Source organism: Mytilus edulis, chromosome 11 (genome assembly GCF_963676685.1).
Source record: "Mytilus edulis chromosome 11, xbMytEdul2.2, whole genome shotgun sequence".
Lineage (NCBI taxonomy): Eukaryota > Metazoa > Mollusca > Bivalvia > Mytilida > Mytilidae > Mytilus > Mytilus edulis.
The window spans coordinates 82456427-82475719 of record NC_092354.1 but is presented as its reverse complement, the minus strand read 5'-3'; the positions used below and the strand labels follow the sequence as shown (position 1 = coordinate 82475719).

The 19293-nt window shown below is 33.1% G+C and overlaps 1 protein-coding gene and 1 long non-coding RNA gene across 2 annotated transcripts in view; one reads left to right on the top strand and one right to left on the bottom strand.

Moving 5' to 3' along the window:
• The window catches only part of LOC139496437 (uncharacterized), a 292128-nt gene that overhangs the window by 45179 nt on the left and 227656 nt on the right, over nucleotides 1-19293 (top strand). The gene's annotated exons all lie outside the window — the stretch shown is intronic.
• The window catches only part of LOC139496435 (peroxidase-like protein 3), a 124714-nt gene continuing 112736 nt past the window's right edge, over nucleotides 7316-19293 (bottom strand). The window contains exons 2-6 of the mRNA XM_071285030.1: nucleotides 15311-15412; nucleotides 12904-13576; nucleotides 10100-10269; nucleotides 8828-8930; nucleotides 7316-7590 (exon numbers count right to left, since the gene is read on the bottom strand). Of these exons, the coding sequence (XP_071141131.1) occupies nucleotides 7518-7590; nucleotides 8828-8930; nucleotides 10100-10269; nucleotides 12904-13576; nucleotides 15311-15398 (1107 nt within the window). The 5' untranslated portion in view covers nucleotides 15399-15412 and the 3' untranslated portion in view covers nucleotides 7316-7517. The remainder of the gene's footprint in view (nucleotides 7591-8827; nucleotides 8931-10099; nucleotides 10270-12903; nucleotides 13577-15310; nucleotides 15413-19293) is intronic.

Below are 19293 nucleotides of genomic sequence, written 5' to 3'. Positions count from 1 at the left end.
CATTGAATACTCTTATTGCTTATACATTTTTATGTGCTATATATGCTATACATGCTTTGTACATTAAAAGCATCATCAACTGAAAGAATATTTGAATTGTTTATTTCTATTTATTGCAGAATGAAAAGGACAATCACAGAAGAAATGTGAATACATATAACAGCAAAAGCTTCTACAATGATGATCCAATGCAGGTAAAATACTTACAATTATTAGCATGTGCTGTTCCCTGTGGCGACATCATCAACAATGTATTAAGCTTGCGATTAGGTATACTTTATGGTGAACCACTAGAGGAAGATCATGATAATTTGTATTCAGTTGTATTAGCATTGCCATATCTCATTTCCTTGGCGATACGTCGGCCCCACCCCATCAGTTCATGCAGTTATGGTCTATTGACTTTAAAACGTCTGCTTAATTTACATACATGTATAAGTTTGTGATTGGGTAAGTTTATGTGGAACTACTAGTGCTTACATGACATGTATTGGTTTGTGGTTATCATTATAAAAGTTAGTCTCTGCAAAGTTGGTTAGGCTGAAAGATGGACTAAAACGTAGTTTCCAGTGATAAAAAGTCTAAGATAAAAATGTATCATCGTGTGTATTTTAGGTTAAAGAAGTCATTTATCTAACCTTCTAAGTGACCTCCTCTCATATAAACGATATCAACATAAATTTAGGTATAAATAGATAGCAAACTCGTGCAATTGGATTGTTCAAGGTTTGTGTTGTTTAGCATGTTTAGTGTGGAGTAATATTTTGACTTCCATTAGATTAACAGTATGTCTTATCTATATACATATTATGGAGGCATTGAAATAATCTAGCCTAGATGTAAATAAACTCATCATAGATAACAGGACTAATTTTGTATATACGCCAGACGCGCGTTTTGTCTACAAAAGACTCATCAGTGACGTTCGATTCCAAAAAAGTTAAAAAGGCCAAATAAAGTACGAAGTTGAAGAGCATATTGACCTTATAATTAATTTATGAAAGAAAATTATGAGATCTTATAGTTATTGGAATTCATACAGAACCTATTAAAACTTTAAAAGAAATGATATCTTAAACTTGGGTTAATTTCACTTTCAGTTACATTCCAGTGGAAGTTACGAAAATATAACTATGACAGTGAATCATGTAAACGTTGTAACAATAGCATGACAACTGTTTAACTATGGCATTGAATCATATAAACGTTGTAACAACAGCATGACAACTGTTTAACAGTTGATAACTAAAATAAGACTAAACGCCTTTTTAAAGGAATTTATTGGTTTATTAACTCAACCAATTCACTCACAAAAAAATAAAAGTCCACAGGATTTTTATAATATGTTTGTGAGAGGCTTATTCCAGCTTATACACCAATTAATTTCTTTAAAAAGACGTTTAGTCTTATAATATCATTATTTCGTAGGAATCTATAAATCAGAGAAACTATTTAAGTTCGGTACTGACATGATTTAACAAACATTTCTTAAATTATCAAGAAACTAAGGTTTCAACTTCCTCAGGCAAAGTTGACTTTAGATTAATTTGGCTATATATTTTAGGTATTTTATGTCATATATCTCTTCAACGGGTTCGGTACTTATACATCTTTGTATTTCAAATGAGCGTTCCTGGTGAAGGTAAATCCAGGACGCATGAAATTATAAACAAATGGGGATACTTTTACAACAGTGATCCAACAGTATTTGACTCTTAGAGAAAGTAACGTATAATGAAAAGTAACAATTATTATATAAAACTTTCACCTCAAGACCGTTATCCCGATTTGAAATTAATTAGCTGATGTTACTTGAAACACCAACCGTTATTCACAGTTAATTTTTGTATGCGACATTGTCATTTTTAATAACAGCGCATGTATTTAACAATTAAAACTTGATAATTTTAGACTATAAGACTTTTAACTGGATGTGTAATAACAGAAGTCACACGAGCTTGAATTTAAAGATACTACCGACACAAATAAATCTGCTTCATATTTAGACCTTTTTCTCGAAATGACTACTGATGGTAGGTTGAATACCAAATTGTATGACAAACGCGATGATTTTAATTTTCCTATAGTCAACTTTCCATTTCTGTGTAGCCACATCCCAGCAGCAAAAGCATATGGAGTATATCTGTCTTAATTGATACGTTACGCTAGAGCTAGCTCTAAGTACGTTGATTTTGTTGAACGAGGAATACTGCTTTCTCAAAAGTTGCAACGACAGGGCTATGAATCAATCAAATTAAGGTCATCACTCAAGAAATTTTACGGTCGCCATCATGAGCTGATTGGCCATTATGACAAAAGTGTTTCATAAATCATATCTGATATTCTTGCTCAGTCAAAATTACCTTTCATCATTACCGAACTGTACAAATAAATAACACGACGGTTGCCGTATACGGTGCAGGAAATGCTTACCCTTCCGGAGCTCCTGATTTCACCCCGGTTTTTAGTGGAGTTCGTGTTATTTTGTAATTATTATTTATAACTGTTGATGTAAATGTCATTTGGTTTTGTGAGTCTTTGTTTACTCCTTGGGTTTGATTGTTTTTGTCTTAAGTTGAAAATGAGACTGGACTTAATCCGATTAATTATAGAATATAAATAAAATTATATGTGCATTATGTCTAACAGGTTTGATCAGTCATTTATAGACTCATTTATATTTATGAAAATTATATATAACGTATGAGTATCAATGAACAGGTTAGTGTTCCTTAAGTAAGTTAAAAAGCTGGATTTAAAACGGTCGTGAATGGTAAAATACTTGCGTAGTTTCAAGGAGGTGTTGCTCAAGGATAAGCTTTATATTAATAATGGTGTTTTCGACCCTTTAAAACATAAACAATTCATTAAGGAGTCAACAGTTGCATTTCCGAATGATGCTAGTTCTGGGAAATCGAAGCCGAAGGGCACAGTTGGTAGCAACGACAATGAACCAGACCCCAACAGCAGTATGACTGAAAATGAAGACTAGGAGAGCGTTGAAAGACTTCAAACTAGTGTTTTATCTAACATTTTTACCGATTGTTTAAAAATTATATCTCATGGAATATAAATGGTGGTTTACAAACAAAACTTGATGCATTAAAGCATTTGTAAATTTTTCATGAACATATGATCCTGTTTTCCTTACGGAATGTCTGTTTGAAAAAGATTTTCATTTCATTTACCTGATTATAATTGTCGTTCAAAATCAATTTTAAACCATACAAACTTGTGCAAAGAGGGAATATAACGTTACGGAACGTCGACTTTAGCGAGAATACCAACGTATAGAAGGTAATGTAATGGACTTTTTGAGATATCGCAACCAAAAATTGTTTTTTTCTAAATTTAGGAAAAGGACCGAAAAGAAAAATAATGAACCGTTACAAACTTTTTTCGAACACTTTAAAAAATTGTCTTCTGTTAATATAGACAATACATGTGACTAAAATTTATTTAATAACACTGATGGCGATTGTGTATATCCTGAACTTGACGAAGAGATTAAAGAGGAGGAGTTTTTAAAAGCCATTCGCAATTCAAAGCGCAATAAAAGTCATGGAGTAGACGGTATATTGAATGAATATTTTATAGAGTATAAAGATGTGTTCATGCCAACATTAGTCAAAATTTTCAATAGTATCTGATAGTCCGGTATATTTCCTACTAGCTGGGCTATTGCTATACTTGTTTTCAAGAAAGGAAACGAAGACGATCCAAATAACTTTAGAGGTATACGTCTTGTAAGTAATTTCGCTTTTTTTTACTTCCGTATTAAATCAACGTTTGATGGACTGGTCCGATTCTTTTGATGTCATTTCTGAGGCCCAGTTCGGCTTTCGCCCAGGTTTTGGAACTGTTGATGCAATGTTTGCCTTGATTTTTAAGTCCTTAACAGCAAACACACGTCTTTATTAATTTGTTGTTGATTACACAAAAGCATTCGATACTGTTCAAAGGCCTATGCTATGGTATAAATTGTCAACAAATGGTATGCATGGTAAACTTTAAACAGTAATTATATATATGTATACTAATGTGTCTACTTGTGTAGTTATTGATGGTTATACATGTTATAATTCTGATTACTTCACCAATGAATTAGGCTTGATGCAGGGAGAGGTGTTATCTCTCATACTTTTTTTCATTATATGTTAACGATTGGGAAATGGCTTTCATTAAATGTAATGCCCTACCATATGAAATGGAAAATTTTTTATTCCTACTTATGTATGCTGATGATATGGTATTTTCTCTGAATGTGTTTTATGGTTACATCAAAATGGTCATTGAGTTTTATTATTAATGATACTTAAATTGTAGTATTTAGGAAAGGTGGTAGAGTTCATGTTGATGAAAAATGGTATTATGATAATAAAGACATTGAAGTTGTTGATAATTTAGTGTAACTGGTTGTATTTTTTAAAGAATGAACTGTTTGTTATAGGTTAAGGTGATGTATGGTAAACTTAAACCCTTATTTGTAACTTGCCAGATGTATATTTTGCTGTCATAAAGCAACGTTTGTATGATTGTCTAAAACAAGAACTTGATGCTCAGTTGCATACTTCTCCAAAAACTTCTAATTATAGATATATATCAAATAATTTTTGTCTGCAATTTTATTTATGCAAACCAATTCCAATTGTTTACAAAAAAATATAAATATAAATTATATTAAGTAGCCACAACTTAGCTATAGAAAATGGAAGATGTTATGGTATAACAAGAAAAAATAGATCCTGTACCTCTTGTAAAAATGATATAGAGGATTAGTTTCATTTCATCCTCAAATGTCCACGTTTTCAAGGCTTTATAACAATTTATATTAAGCCATTTTATTTGAAAAAACGTCGATGTACAAATTTATCAAACTAATGAGTACACACAATGTAAAAGAGCTGTGTAATTTGGATAAATTTATATTTAGATCTTTTAAGCTTAGAGCTGAAATGTTTGAATAATGTTTGTGTATTACTACAACACCTTCTGCTTTTATGTCACACAGTATGTGTTATGTATGTAGTATTGATGTTGATGTAATTCAAATGTATACCTATAGTTTGAATAGACTTTGGTAATAAAGATATAAAGATATGTTGAGCTGTGTACCACTGTCAGATTATACTCGCTTTATTCAATGAAAAACTTTTGGTGTACCTTAAGTAGAAGTTTTTTTTAAATAGTCTTATATGTTTTATATGTCAACAGATAAGACAACAGATTCTTACATAAACATTTCTGAAAAATTACAGTCTAGTTTCCAATATTCTAAAAAAGTATCAAAGATCACATAAAAGAGTACTGTGATTCTATACGCATTTAAAATGCCAACACTCTGAAACTTTCTGTTACCAGATTATTACGATAAGAAACCAATGTATGAGTATAAGTGTTACATGTATACTGATGATATATTTCAACCGCCACCTGAGAAATATTGGAATACACACAATAAGACCAATTGTTGCCCCCCCCCCCCCCCCCAAAAAAAAAAAAGCATTTTTACAAATTTGTTACGAATGTTAACTTTAAGCAATTTCTTATAAAATTAAATATTTGTGTTTTATGAACACAGGCTAATTCTGAAAACGCAATGTACATGCATGAGGTACTAGCTTCATTACTTAATGCAAAGTACTGAAATCTTCACAATTTTCGTATTTGTGATTATTTTAATTTAAGATTTTGTGAATGCAGTGGCTGCACTGGTGCTCATTCTTAATATTTAGATATGATGATGGTACATAACCTATAAAACGATCTAGACTGAACACGAATATGGTCATTCACATTGAAGACAAAGATTTTACAGAACGACGTTCTATGGCATATTTGATAGATTTTGTCATATGTATTCTTGAATTTGAACGTCTGTAATGGCAATTATAATTATTTTTTATGAAATTTTAGGCCAAATTTAGCTCTTACTAGACCTTCTCTACTCTAAAATTGAATCAGTTGATAGACACAAAAGTGATTATCGGCACAGAATGGTTTTGCTACTAGGAAGTCTAGTAAAGGTACCTACTTAGAAAAGACCTTCCACTGTTCTCTGAACAATTATTCTATATTAGATGGTTAGTTCTTCCACCAGTTTTAAATGTTGCATGTACATTTTGTTTAGTTATAAGTATCTTAAATGTTTGTTTTATAATATTGCACAGTTTATTTGCATTTGGAAATGAACCTGCTTTACCGTTTGATTTTCTTTGTATTTGCTTCCACCTTATCCATAAAGAAAATCAGTTATATCCTGAGAATGTCTTGTCCAATTTTGGATGAAGCGATATAAGGACTAAATATGAGAGTCATTTCCCCTTTGTATTAAACACATGTTTAATGACATATGACCTTAAACATTTTTAATTGCTAGTTATAAATGTGGCGGAAGAAGAAAAAGAAATAACAAGCAGAACAAAATCAAATGTTCTTTCCATGAAATAGTGGAAAGTAAAATTGAGAATGAAAATGGCGCAACCGAAACAGTCAAAGGCCTCCGAAAATTCTGAGGCGGGGTTTAGCTGGCCCCTAAACATAAAAAGTTAAGTGAAAATGGACGTCACACTAAACATATAAACATATAAATGAACTAGAATTGGTTGAACATGGGTTGTGTGATCTCAACCCTTCACCTTTTCCTCTAGCTATTGTAGAATAAATAAAGGTCCGACAAAAAAAGGTAACAGAAGACACTAAGACAACTTGCAATGGTGCATTATTACATAAAGGACTACTAGCAGGTGCTGACATGTAAACTACAAAACTCATTTAAAATGATTTACAGATTATGTCTTCATCGTATGAAAATCAAGCACAACCCCTCAAATTAGGTGTATAATATACCCTCAAAAAATACGTGAGACGAACCTAACCCTTAGTTAGCATAAAATATCAAACTCAAAGATACTTTTAAAACAAGAATGTGTCCCTAGTTCACGGATGCCCCATCCACACTATCATTTTCTATGTTCAGTGAACCGTGGAAATGGGGTAAAACTCTAATTTGGCAATAAAAAGAGAAAGATCATACCGCAGGGATCATGGGTACTAAGTTTCAAGTTGATTGGATTCCAACTTCATCAAAAACTACCTCCACCAGACTAAAACCTGAAGCCAGACAGACGGATGAACCAACGGACAGGACGAACAGACGCAAAGAAGAGAAAACATAATGCTCATTGTATGTTGTCATGTATAAGAGGCAACCGTAGCTTTACCAATGTTAAAAATTCTAGGTTGAAATATGCGCAACCTAGATTTATCAAATGACTAATTCAATGTGTATGAAACTTAAAAGAGCAAACACTAGTTATGTATTTGTATTCATTACTCATTAAATGTATCATTTGATTGAAGGTTACATGTTGTTATGATACAGTTACAGTTACAGAAACACCCTGTCCACAATCGGATAATATCGGTTATGATTCATTTCCTGTATTATAAGTTATCAATCAAATCACAATAGTTTAGTAATTTAAATCCAGTACAATATTTCATTTAATGAATTTCTAATCCCTTCCATGTAAAGCCCATTCTCTGAGGTCGAGTTTAGGAAAGGTCATACAGGGTACCAGAGGTTCGCTGAAAAAGAAAATGGCAGCCAATCAACGTCGTTGTTTTGGATTTTTAAGAAAGATGGTGATACTAATGATGACAAGCAGGGTAAATGGTAAGAATGATTGTATTAGTTGATCTTGGAATTTTCTGATGGTTTGTCGTTTTTGTCGGACTTGGTTTTGTTATTGCTCTCTCTCTTTGACTCTTTTTTCTTCTACCTTAAATATCTTTCTCTTCATTGTCACTTCATGATGATATTTTGTAAAAGCTATGTTAAATTTTAGTGATACATAACTACGATACAATACATCTGTGTTTTAATGGCAATACTATCAAATGTTGTTGCATTGTTTTGTCATACAGTTTAGTTTTATTGATTTATTTGGTTGCACCTTAATTCTGCATCAAGGTATATTTCTATATATAAGAAAGAAAACTATACTTCTTTTTAAATGATATTCTTCTTAAGGTGGCATGATTGATTACATCCCTTCCGAAGTACCTGAGATCATCCCCAGTGTTTGATGGGATTCGTGTTGCTTAGTCTTTAGTTTTCTATGTTGTGTCGTTTGTACTATTATTTGTTTGTTTGTCTCTTTCTTTGTTAGCCGTTGCATTGTCAGTTTATTTTCGATCTATGAGTTTGACTGTCCCTCTGGTATCTTTCGCTGCTCTTTTCTAGCACCTTATACATTTAATGTAGATTTGCCAAGTCTTCAGCTTTCTTATTTGTCAATTCGTCATCTTTCGTTGTTTTTTAATCGTTGGCAGTTTTTCTCTTCATAGAATTTTAATTTCCTCCTTGCATCTTCCGTCTTGTTTACGAAGTGTTTTAACTCATGTACACTGTTTTCAGTTTAACGTTCTTAAATACGGATTAGATGGGCAACCACGTTAATAAACATATTTCTTAACGCTACATCCTAACATTGATAAGCTTTAACCATTTCAAACAAAATTTCAAAAGCTTCGGACACAAAATGGATACTATGTATGATCTGAACATTTACAATTTGTAATTTTTCAGTTTTAAGTAATACCATAAAAGGTTCTTACCAGCACGGGAGTTCACCCATAAACGATTCTGATTTGTGCTAACAAGAAAAGAAAGAGTACACCAGAAAACCAATTTTATCTTCACCTAACCAGATCTCGGAAATATGATAGAACTCTAAAAGTATGAGAATTTATCTGAGAACCAATTTTCAGGCACACAATAGGACTCCTGTGGAACTCGTGACCGATTACAATCTATACCTACCCTGCTTTTGGAGATATAAAAGCATTCTGTGGAACAGCAGGTATGTTAACATGACGACACATGACTGATGATAAACTTTGCTTCTTAATTTGTCGTAATTGACCTAAAAGAGTGAATGACTGAAATTAGAATACTTAGCAACTTGATATTTCATAAATCGATACCCCAAAATTCTTGATAATTATCACATATGGAACATGTTACGGACATCTTCTAGATTTTATTGGCCCTTATAGAATACCTGTGTACAAAATGACCACATATATGTTCTATAATATCATAGCTTCAATCCTATCTTTCCTTTCCTCTCGCAAGATATTGTAAAAGTCAAAGTCTCATAGTTTTCGTAAATGTTTTGGTAAAAATCAGTCAGTTATTTTCCTGTTCTCTTTTAAATTGTTAAACGTTTTATAATGTCAGTACCGTTAAAAGTTGACTGGACAGTTTTCTCTTTACTCATTTTTAAAGGAATTTCGGTGACCTATATTAACTTACACTTCAATTGCACTGGTGGATAGCTACATAATCGGCTATCTAATTATATTTTGTTCAGAAGATGATGTATACAAATGGAAATAATTAGATAATACTGTGAGGGAACAGACTATTTAAACATAAATAGGAACGTTGTGTCCTAGACAAATATCTAACAAAACGAACTAAAGACATTGACAAGTTTAGCACGGACGATCAACATACATTGTTGGGAAATACGTGCGACCGAACCTATGGTCCGTAAATAGTTAAAAATAAAATAGTATAAGGACATATGAGCTACGGTTCCAGACCGTGTCAATACAAAACTTTGTCGATAGGGAAATTGATGACTTTTTGTGTCGTCTTAGCAATTCTCTGTTAAAATTGATATCAATTATATGGTAATTTTTAAAATTTTCCTGTTATGTATGAATTTTTCGAAATACTAAGGATTTTCTTACCCCATGCATGAATACCTTAGCCGTATTTGTCACAACTTTTTACAATTTTGGTTCCTCAATGCTCTTCAACTTTGTACTTGTTTGGTTTTATAACTATTTTGATCTGAGCAAACAGTGATGAGTCATATGATGACGAAAAGTTCGTCTGGCGAATTAATGAATAGACAAATGTTGGCATAAAGTGAATACAATATATACAAAATAGATTAACCTGTTTTGTATTATTATTAAGTAATTATCACAATTACAACCACTTATCGATTTTTTATTGTTATGGGTATTGCATGAACTTGCGCTAACCAGAGAGTTTAAAACCAATCAAATTGATACAAACCTTTTGTAAATCCTGTTGGATAAAAATCATTTTCATAAAAGAACCTATCTCCGGTTTTGAATAAAGCAAACTGCTCGCCAAGCAAACATGCAAATGTAGGTCCAACAATTCCCCCTGAAACAGGCCTCTCTGCCATAGCACCGGAAATAAGATCTATATCGTCTGGATGTCTGTAATAACATTGCCGAAAAAACATGTAAGAAATTGCAATATGAATGTGACAGAGGGCGACTATCATTTTGTTTAATCATGTCCAGCGTATAGACCTGTGAGAATATATTTTTTACCTATATATTATACTATTATTTGACAAATCGGTACAAGATATATAATTTATTTAAAGCTTATTGTAATCTCTGACAGTGAAACTATGCAATTATTTAGATAAAGCTTGGAAAATAAGATCACATATCTTGTCATAATATTATAGGGTTATTGCATGAATATTGGGAAATATTGTCTATATTGCACGAGCTCCCCAATATGCATGCATTAACCCTTTTATTGTATAGCAATATAATATTTGAAAGCAAAACATGGTTAAAACTAAAATTTTGACCTTGATGACTTCATGCATTTTGGAGATTAATTGCACTAGTGCAATATTGGAATCAATTGCACGCTTACTTTTGGTTACTTTCTGTGGAAAATATTATAATGCTATACACTAATAGTGTATACTCTGTAACTACTGTTATCTGCTTGTTTTTGTCATATATTGTATAATATATTTTCGTTTGCCATACATGTAGCATGTATACATGTATGCTTCTTGCAAATAAAAGTATTCATTCATTCATTCATTCATTCATTCATTTGTAAGACAAATTGATTTGTATCCAAATGTAGGTCCACTTATGTATTCATGTAAAATGTATCTGGTGAAGAACCAGAAACTATATCCTTATCATTTTGTTTTATAAATAACAAGGGTATATAAAATTTACACTTCCGGAGCACCTGAGATCACCTCCAGTTTTTGGCGGGGTTCGTGTTGGTTAGTCTTTAGTTTTCTATGTTGTGTGTTTTGTACTGTTATTTGTCTGTTTTTTCTTTATTTTTAACCCATTGCGTTGTCAATTTATTTTCGATTCTTGAGTTTGACTGTCCCTCCCTCTGAAATTTTCCCCACTTTTACATCTGGTCGAATAATATAAGAAACACTTAACATGCAGGTTAGTTTCCATTCATTTGTCTTTTTTGTTATTTCTTATAGATAACGTTCAGTTTTAAGAAAGAAGAGATTTATTTGTAAAAAGGAATGTGTCCTTAGTCAAGTTTGTACACGTCTGTCTCAACTGCACTATCATTTTCTATGTTATGTGGACCATGACAATAGGGGTAAAACTCTGATTTGGCAATTAAGTTAAAAAGATCATATTATTGGGAACGTGTGTACTACATTTCAAGTGGATTGGACTTCAATTTCATCAAAAACTACATCGACCAAAAACTTAAACCCGAAGCGGAACAGACGGACGAACGAACAAATGGACGGACGAACGGACGAAAGAACGGACGCACAGACAAGAAACATAATGCACATAAACGGGGCATACATTTGATGTGTGATGTCAATTTCGTCGGGTAAACGCTTTAATTGTGAATCGTGTATTCTATCCTATAAAACTATTCAACAAATGGCTGTCTGCACTTTGCACTTCGCATTAAAAATGGGTGTACGTACAATCATTCCCGTTTTATTCAACTACTAACTGTCTGTTCTTTACAGTAAAACTGGTAGTACGTACAATCATTCCAGTTTTATTTAACATTTAAATTGATTATGAGTTATCTCCCCCAACATAAGTAACCAACCAAATAAAGCGTTAATTAAGTGAACGGTTTACACTAAAAACTTAAAAAAAAGATTTTTAAAAGTGGTGCACCTAATGTGTTTGTCCTAAACTATTTGAAAAGCTAGAGAGGTAATTCAAGAAAGATGCCAAACTTAATAAACATATCATAGAAACCAGGCTAGCACGCCTGACTCCTGTCAAAAGGAAAATAAGATAGCACTCTGCAGACGCACTAGATCAGTTAAAGTATTGTTTGAACTTCGCACTTGTTTGGCTTTATAAATATTTTGATACGAGCGTCACTAATGAGTCTTATGTAGACGAAACGCGCGTCTGGCGTACTAAATTATAATCCTGGTACCTTTGATAACTATTTACACCACTGGGTCGATGCCACTGCTGGTGGACGTTTCGTCCCCGAGGGTATCACCAGTCCAGTAGTCAGCACTTCGGTGTTGACATGAATATCAATTATGTGGTCATTTTTATAAATCACCTGAATATAAAACTTTGAATTTTCGAAAAACTAAGGATTTTCTTATCCCAGGAATAGATTACCTTAGCCGTATTTGGCACAACTTTTTGGAATTTTGGATCCTCAATGCTCCTCAACTTCGCATTTGTTTGGCTTTATAAATATTTTGATACGAGCGTCACTGATGAGTCTTATGTAGACGAAACGCGCGTCTGGCGTACTAAATTATAATCCTGGTACCTTTGATAACTATTGATATCTAGAATCACATACCTTAATACGGAAAAAATAAGTTTTGGTATTAGTAGCTCTCGGACGCACAAGATTAGTTAAAATATTACTTGATATTTAATGACATACCTTTATACAGAAAAAGTAAGTTTTGGTAGTAGTAGGTCTTGGACGCAAAAAAAAAATATTGAAATAGTATGTCATATAGAATCATATACCTCTATGCGGACAAAATAGTTTTGGGAGTACTCGAACACAAGAAAATCAATCAAAGTATTAGTTCATAAAGATACACATACCTATATACAGAAGAAAGAGCTTTAATAGCTCCAATGGTATGGTCAGCAAATCCCATTATACCTTTTCCAAAGTGGAGTATTGGTTTTAATCCGCAATACTCTCGCCATCTATTGTAGGACGGTAGACCATGATCTCTTCCTCTTTGGATATCAAATGACATTGTGTCAACACTGTTCTTAGGCTCAGATTCCCAAAGCTTGTTTCGTCCAAAATCAGTCATAAATCGATCAGTCTTGCTTTGGAATCGTGTAAAAAGGGTAGAGGATGAAGGGGAATTAGTTACAATATTGCTGTAATTCTGAAACGTTTCAGGAGAAAATCCTTGGATAACATCTTTTTCAAACGTATCAAAAGTCGAGTGAGCAAATCGAATAGCGGCAGTAGCAAACACATTACTTGTTGTAGCATCACTTTTTGGATTGTACATAGTGTTATGCCCATACCGAGTGCTTTTCAACCCATATCTCAGCATAGCGTCCTGCCCTATAACTGCTGGTACATATTCTGTATACACAATATGTTGATAGATAGCTGACATAATGTTCCGTGTTTCTTTGAAAAGACTGTCACCACTCCATCCAAGATGTTTTAAATCTTGCAGGATTTTGTTGTTTTCTCGTAGAAAGATAACGTGAAATATGTTTAAAGTTGCATCAAAACTGTCCGGGTGACCTACAAATACATAGGGACGCATTTTAAGCCAAAGTCATATGAAACTTAAAAATAATATTGATAAATATACGAAGATGTGGTTTGTGTTTGAGAAACTCGAAAGGCTACGTTTTTCTAGTCAAACGAATTTCTTTGTATTATCAAGATTTAAAAAAAAATGTACTGTTATTGAATCATTGTCTTCATATACACTAATATATCGACATTTCCGAAATTAAAAAAACGTAATGAAAGACTGTAACAACTGCTACTCCAGGAACAAAATCATACCTATTTACCATTGAAGGTAGTTCAGTGGTATAGAAACAAAAGTGACAGAATTTTTTTGTACTTTAAGGAAAAATGTAACACAAGTATCACTCGTGTCACTGTCCTATTTTTCAAGGTATGAGTTGTTCGAAATTGCCAAAAAATGGCTTTGATTGTTCATGAATAAACACATTTTTTTGCATTAAAAGAAATCTGGTACCTTTGATTTGCGCACAGAAATTGACCGATTATTTACTGTGATTGTACAATTCAAGATGGCGTAATACCCATGAACTACCTTCACACTATTATATTTAGCGGATTTGTTTTCTCTCAATCGATTTATGTCTTTCGAACAACGATATACTACTGTTGCCTTTATTTAATGATACGTTTAATTAACAAATTGGAACGCATGGAAACTAAACAAAAAGGAAAAGCTACATGCATTAACTGATTTGTCTCGTGCTTCATTTGTGAATGCATCAAAACAAACCCGAAGATGATCAGCTTGCATTCAACAATTACTGATTGAAATACCGTTTGTTGATAATGCGTTAGAGATTCGTAAAAAAAATGTAGTAAACGTGCTTACATGAATTTATTTAGTATACATACATGACCTTGTTCAATAATTTGATAACATTAACCCAGTAGGAAGTTTCAATAGATTCTTAAATGAACCATTTTTTTTAAAACTTTGCATTACTAGGATTGAGTTTAAATGCCGTCCTACATAAACCAGCTTTCTAAATATTTGTTCGCCTAGCATTGAGTTTAGATATCGTCATTCCTGAACCAAACTCTCAAAATCGTATTTATCCTAGCATGACTAGCATCAATAAACTTATCATACATACCCTATTTAAAATATTGGACGCCAGAGCAGCGTGTTGTCCACAATTGACGCTCATATGAAAAAAGTGTTCATATAGTCCTACCTGAACCAAACTGTCTAAATCTTTGTTGTCCCCCTATAGAATTACCGTAGATCAATGATAAGTCTTACCTGGACCAAACTGTCTAAATCTCTGTTCTCCCTCTATAGAATTACCATGGATCAATTACAAGTCTTACCTGAACCAAACTGTCTGAATCGCTGTTCTCCCTCTATAGAATTACCATAGATCAATGACAAGTCTTACCTGAACCAAACTGTCTAAATCTTTGTTCTCCCTCTATAGAATTACCATAGATCAATGACAAGTCTTAACTGAACCAAACTATCTAAATCTTTGTTCTCCCTCTATAGAATTACTATAGATCAATGACAAGTCTTACCTGAACCAAACTGTTTAAATCTCTGTTTTCCCTCTATAGACTTACCATAGATCGATGACAAGTCTTACCTGAACCAAACTGTCTAAATCTTTGTTCTCCTTCTATAGAAGTACCATAGATCAATGACAAGTCTTACCTGAACCAAACGGTCTAAATCTTTGTTCTCCCTCTATAGAATTACCATAGATCAATGACCAGTCTTACCTGAACCAAACTGTCTAAATCTCTGTTCTCCCTCTATAGAATTACCATAGATCAATGACAAGTCTAAATAAGATGTCTTCTGATTCATCTGATTACTTGGACCTGTTATTTAAAAACAACTCTTTTTACGTTGTAGAAAAGGGACAAAAGACACCAGAGCTTCATTTAAACTCATAGATATAAAAAAAAAAACTGACAGCGCCATGGCTAAAAAATATAAAAGACAAAACAGACAAATAATAGTACCGCAGACACAACATAGAAAAGTAAAGACGAAGCAACACGAACCATACCAAAAACTGGGGGTGATCTCAGCTGCTCCGGAATGGTAAGCAGATCCTGCTCCACATGTGACATCCGTCGTGTCACTTATGTTATTACAAATCTGGTAAATGGTCTAAATCGATAGGTCATATTCGTGAAGAGGGAAGAATATTGTAGTAACGAAATAAGGAATATATCCAATATCATCTGTGTTTAGGTTATTTCATAACGGTCAACCAATTCGTGATGACGTATGGAAAATTTACGGAGGAATGATTTCACTTCACCATCTGTACCTCGTGTGTAAGCATCCCAATTGTGGTTTTATATTTCTATCTAGAAATATTCTAACAGCGCTTGCATACGTGCATACGGAGCTATTATCTCCAACTGATACGATATTCCAGGGCATGTATTTCCTTCAATGATTTCCTTGGTGTAGTAAAAATCATCCCTTCGTTAATATTACAGACACAATCGCAAACTGGTTAACCGTAACAGAATATCTGTTTCACAGATGACAATGGAAATGTTATTATTGTTGTAACTACAATCTCGTCCCCTCCTAGAATGTTTCCGACCGAATTAGACTGATCACCTATTTGTATTTACATGAACCACACAACGTGTGCCCCAAGTGAAACAGATTTTGCTTTTCATTCCGTAGCACCTCAAGGTTTTTGTTCGGATTCGTCTTTTGTTTGTTGCTGTTGTGTTTTGTGTCTACAGTGAACTGTTGTATTTTCTACTTCTGAGTTTAAATGTCCCTTTTGTATGGTTTGCGTCTTTTTTGTTTAGTTTATCTTGAAAATGTCAAAACAATCGCTAAAAGGGGGACGAAAGATACCAAAGGGACAGTCAAACTCATATATCTAAAACAAACTGACAACGCCATGGCTAAAAATGAAAAAGACAATCAGAAAAACAATAGTACACACGACTCAACATAGAAAACTAAAGAATAAACAACACGAACCCCACCAAAAACTAGGGGTGATCTCAGGTGCTCCGGAAGGGTAAGCAGATCCTGCTCCACATGTGGCACCCGTCGTGTTGCTTATGTGATTACAAATCCGGTAAATAGTCTAATTCGGTAGGTCATATTCATGAAAGGGAAGGGGATTGTAGTTACGACGTAAGGAACATATCCGATATCATTTGTGAAACGGTTATTCCATAACGGTCAACCAACTCGTGATGGCGTCCGTAAAGTTTACGAAGGGATGATTTCAACTTCACCATTTGGAACTCTTGGTTTAATAGCTTCCTTGTGAGCAGCAAACCTCTATCAAGAAAATCATGATAGGAAATGCAAGCACGGGAATATCGTATCAATTGGGAGATATATACCCCGTATGCTGGTGCTGCTGGAATGTTGCTACTTAGAAATGGAAAGTTCACAATTGGAAAGCTGAAATCATCTCTTTTGTCGTAAAGTTTTGTTTTCAACCGACCCTCATTGTCAATTTCTAGATGTAAGTCAAGATATGAAGCCGACTTAATTGTATCTGTATTATCCTTTATCTCTAGTTCGATTGGATAGATGCGTTCCACATAGTCACCAAATTTTGAATTGTTTAGTGAAAGAACATCATCTATATGGCGGAAAGTAGAGTTAAAGGATAAATGATAGAGCAATATAATTTGAATTTAGGAATTTTTGAATTTAATGGAAAGTTTTTTGTGTTCACGTACTTAACGTAGATATCAAACTGTTCAATAAAAATACAAAAAGTAAACAGTTCCATAGTTTTATCCTGCAAATGGGTGTCTTACTATATAGATACAGCTCTACAGATATCACTATGCTATGTCTTTATACTATACAAATATCGCTTTAAATCTCCACCAACTGCCGGAATACGTTTGTGTATTGAGTGTTGTATGAATCTGTGTGACCTCAGAATGTGTATTGCAGTTGCATTCCAATGACGCATTGTTTGACTTTATGCGAACTTAAGATTCCTTTTATACGTTCTGTTTGTTTTCAAATATTTCTTTAGAGTAATACGAATTTAACCAATTTTTAGATAACAGACAAACATGAACAACAGTATTTTCTATGACGACAATCATCGTGTTCAAACCTTGAAACGAGAAACAAAATCAACGATGTCAATTTCGTCAGGCATGTTAAGTGAATGTAAAGTTCAGTTCAAAAGTCTGAAGAGCAGGACAACTCGTACACTTCTGTTTCAAATTTTTGTTATTTTTGATTACTGTTAAAATTAGTTGTTATGTTAAAATAGATAATGATTCAACTTGAGCAATGTATTTTTGTTGATCATTCGAAATTCTTTTTTTGCGAACCGTCTTCAGCTGGATGTGTGATTTTATTATTACAACGCGGGTCCAAGGGATTTTATATCGAAAATAAATGAAAAAAATATGAGTTTTTGGGGTCTTTCAAAGCACAAACAATATTCAAAATTATTTGCAGGTATAGATAATAACTTTTTAGTATTTCAAATATTATATGTATTTGTACTCGGCTAGAAACAGGAGTAGTAACTCGCTAAAGCTCGCATTACACCTGTTTCTTAGCTTCGTCCAAATACAGCTGATATTCAAAGACACTAAACAGTTATTGTATATTTAAATGTATTGAGTGGGAATATATAAATACGCAAACAGGGAGAAATGTAGAATTGACATCGACAGATACAATATTAGGTCAATGTGAGGAAAATATAATTTTTTTGTATGAGGCTGAGAAATTGGAGAAGGACAAGGTTCTACCGGGCCATTCTCCAGTTTTGCGCGGAGTAGAAAACAGTTTATACTTTCATGACGCTGACCTAATATTGTTTTGATACTGCAACTTAAAGTAAGACATTGATAGCTTTTTGAATCGTAACACACATGTCAAACTTATTTTCATCCCTTAATGGATCATGATTGCGGAGAAAGTTTCCCATAATGAAATTGACATTATAAAAAATATAGCTATGTTACTATATTTAGAAAATAAACACAACTAGTTGAAGCATAAAATTTACATTAAACCAATTTATTTTGATGCATGTAAGTTCTAAATCGTTCAAGCATACATGTAATAGGCAGATTGTTCTGTTTTATACCTGCTGTGCGTCGGCTTATGTAGAAGCATAATATATAAGACGCTATATCAAAGCAATTGATTTCAAAACAAAAATTCAATGGAAACTAGTGTAATGAAAATACCTGGTAAACACCCTTGTGATGGAGCTATTTCTGATCGCACAAAACTCCGACATGTATGACTGAATTCGCCTGGCAGTGTGAAAAACGGAAAACATGCTGGTCTAAAAATAAATAATGTATCATGAGAAAGCATACTGTAAATTATGAAATTCTTGAGAAGTTTTTGTTAAAGCGAAAATTGAAACAGTATCCATGGTATCAGGTAAACAGTAATAAAAACTCATTTAATTTGATTTTTTTTCATAATTTTTTCAATTGCTTAAATAGAATTCCATATTTTTTCTAGTAATCACAGATTAGGAAAAAAATGCATGCAAATATAATGTTTTGAATGTAGAGTATGCTAGTGGTATATGCATGTTAATTCTATTTTCATGCTTACGTGAAAATGATCATGTAGAAGGTAATTATTTTGTAGATTTCCTATTTAGAAATTAGACCCCACAACGTCACACATGTACATTATTTTGTCGACAAAATAATAGTTTTGCCGTTGCCGGTTCCCAATAAGGATAATCGGGTTTTGGGGATTTTTG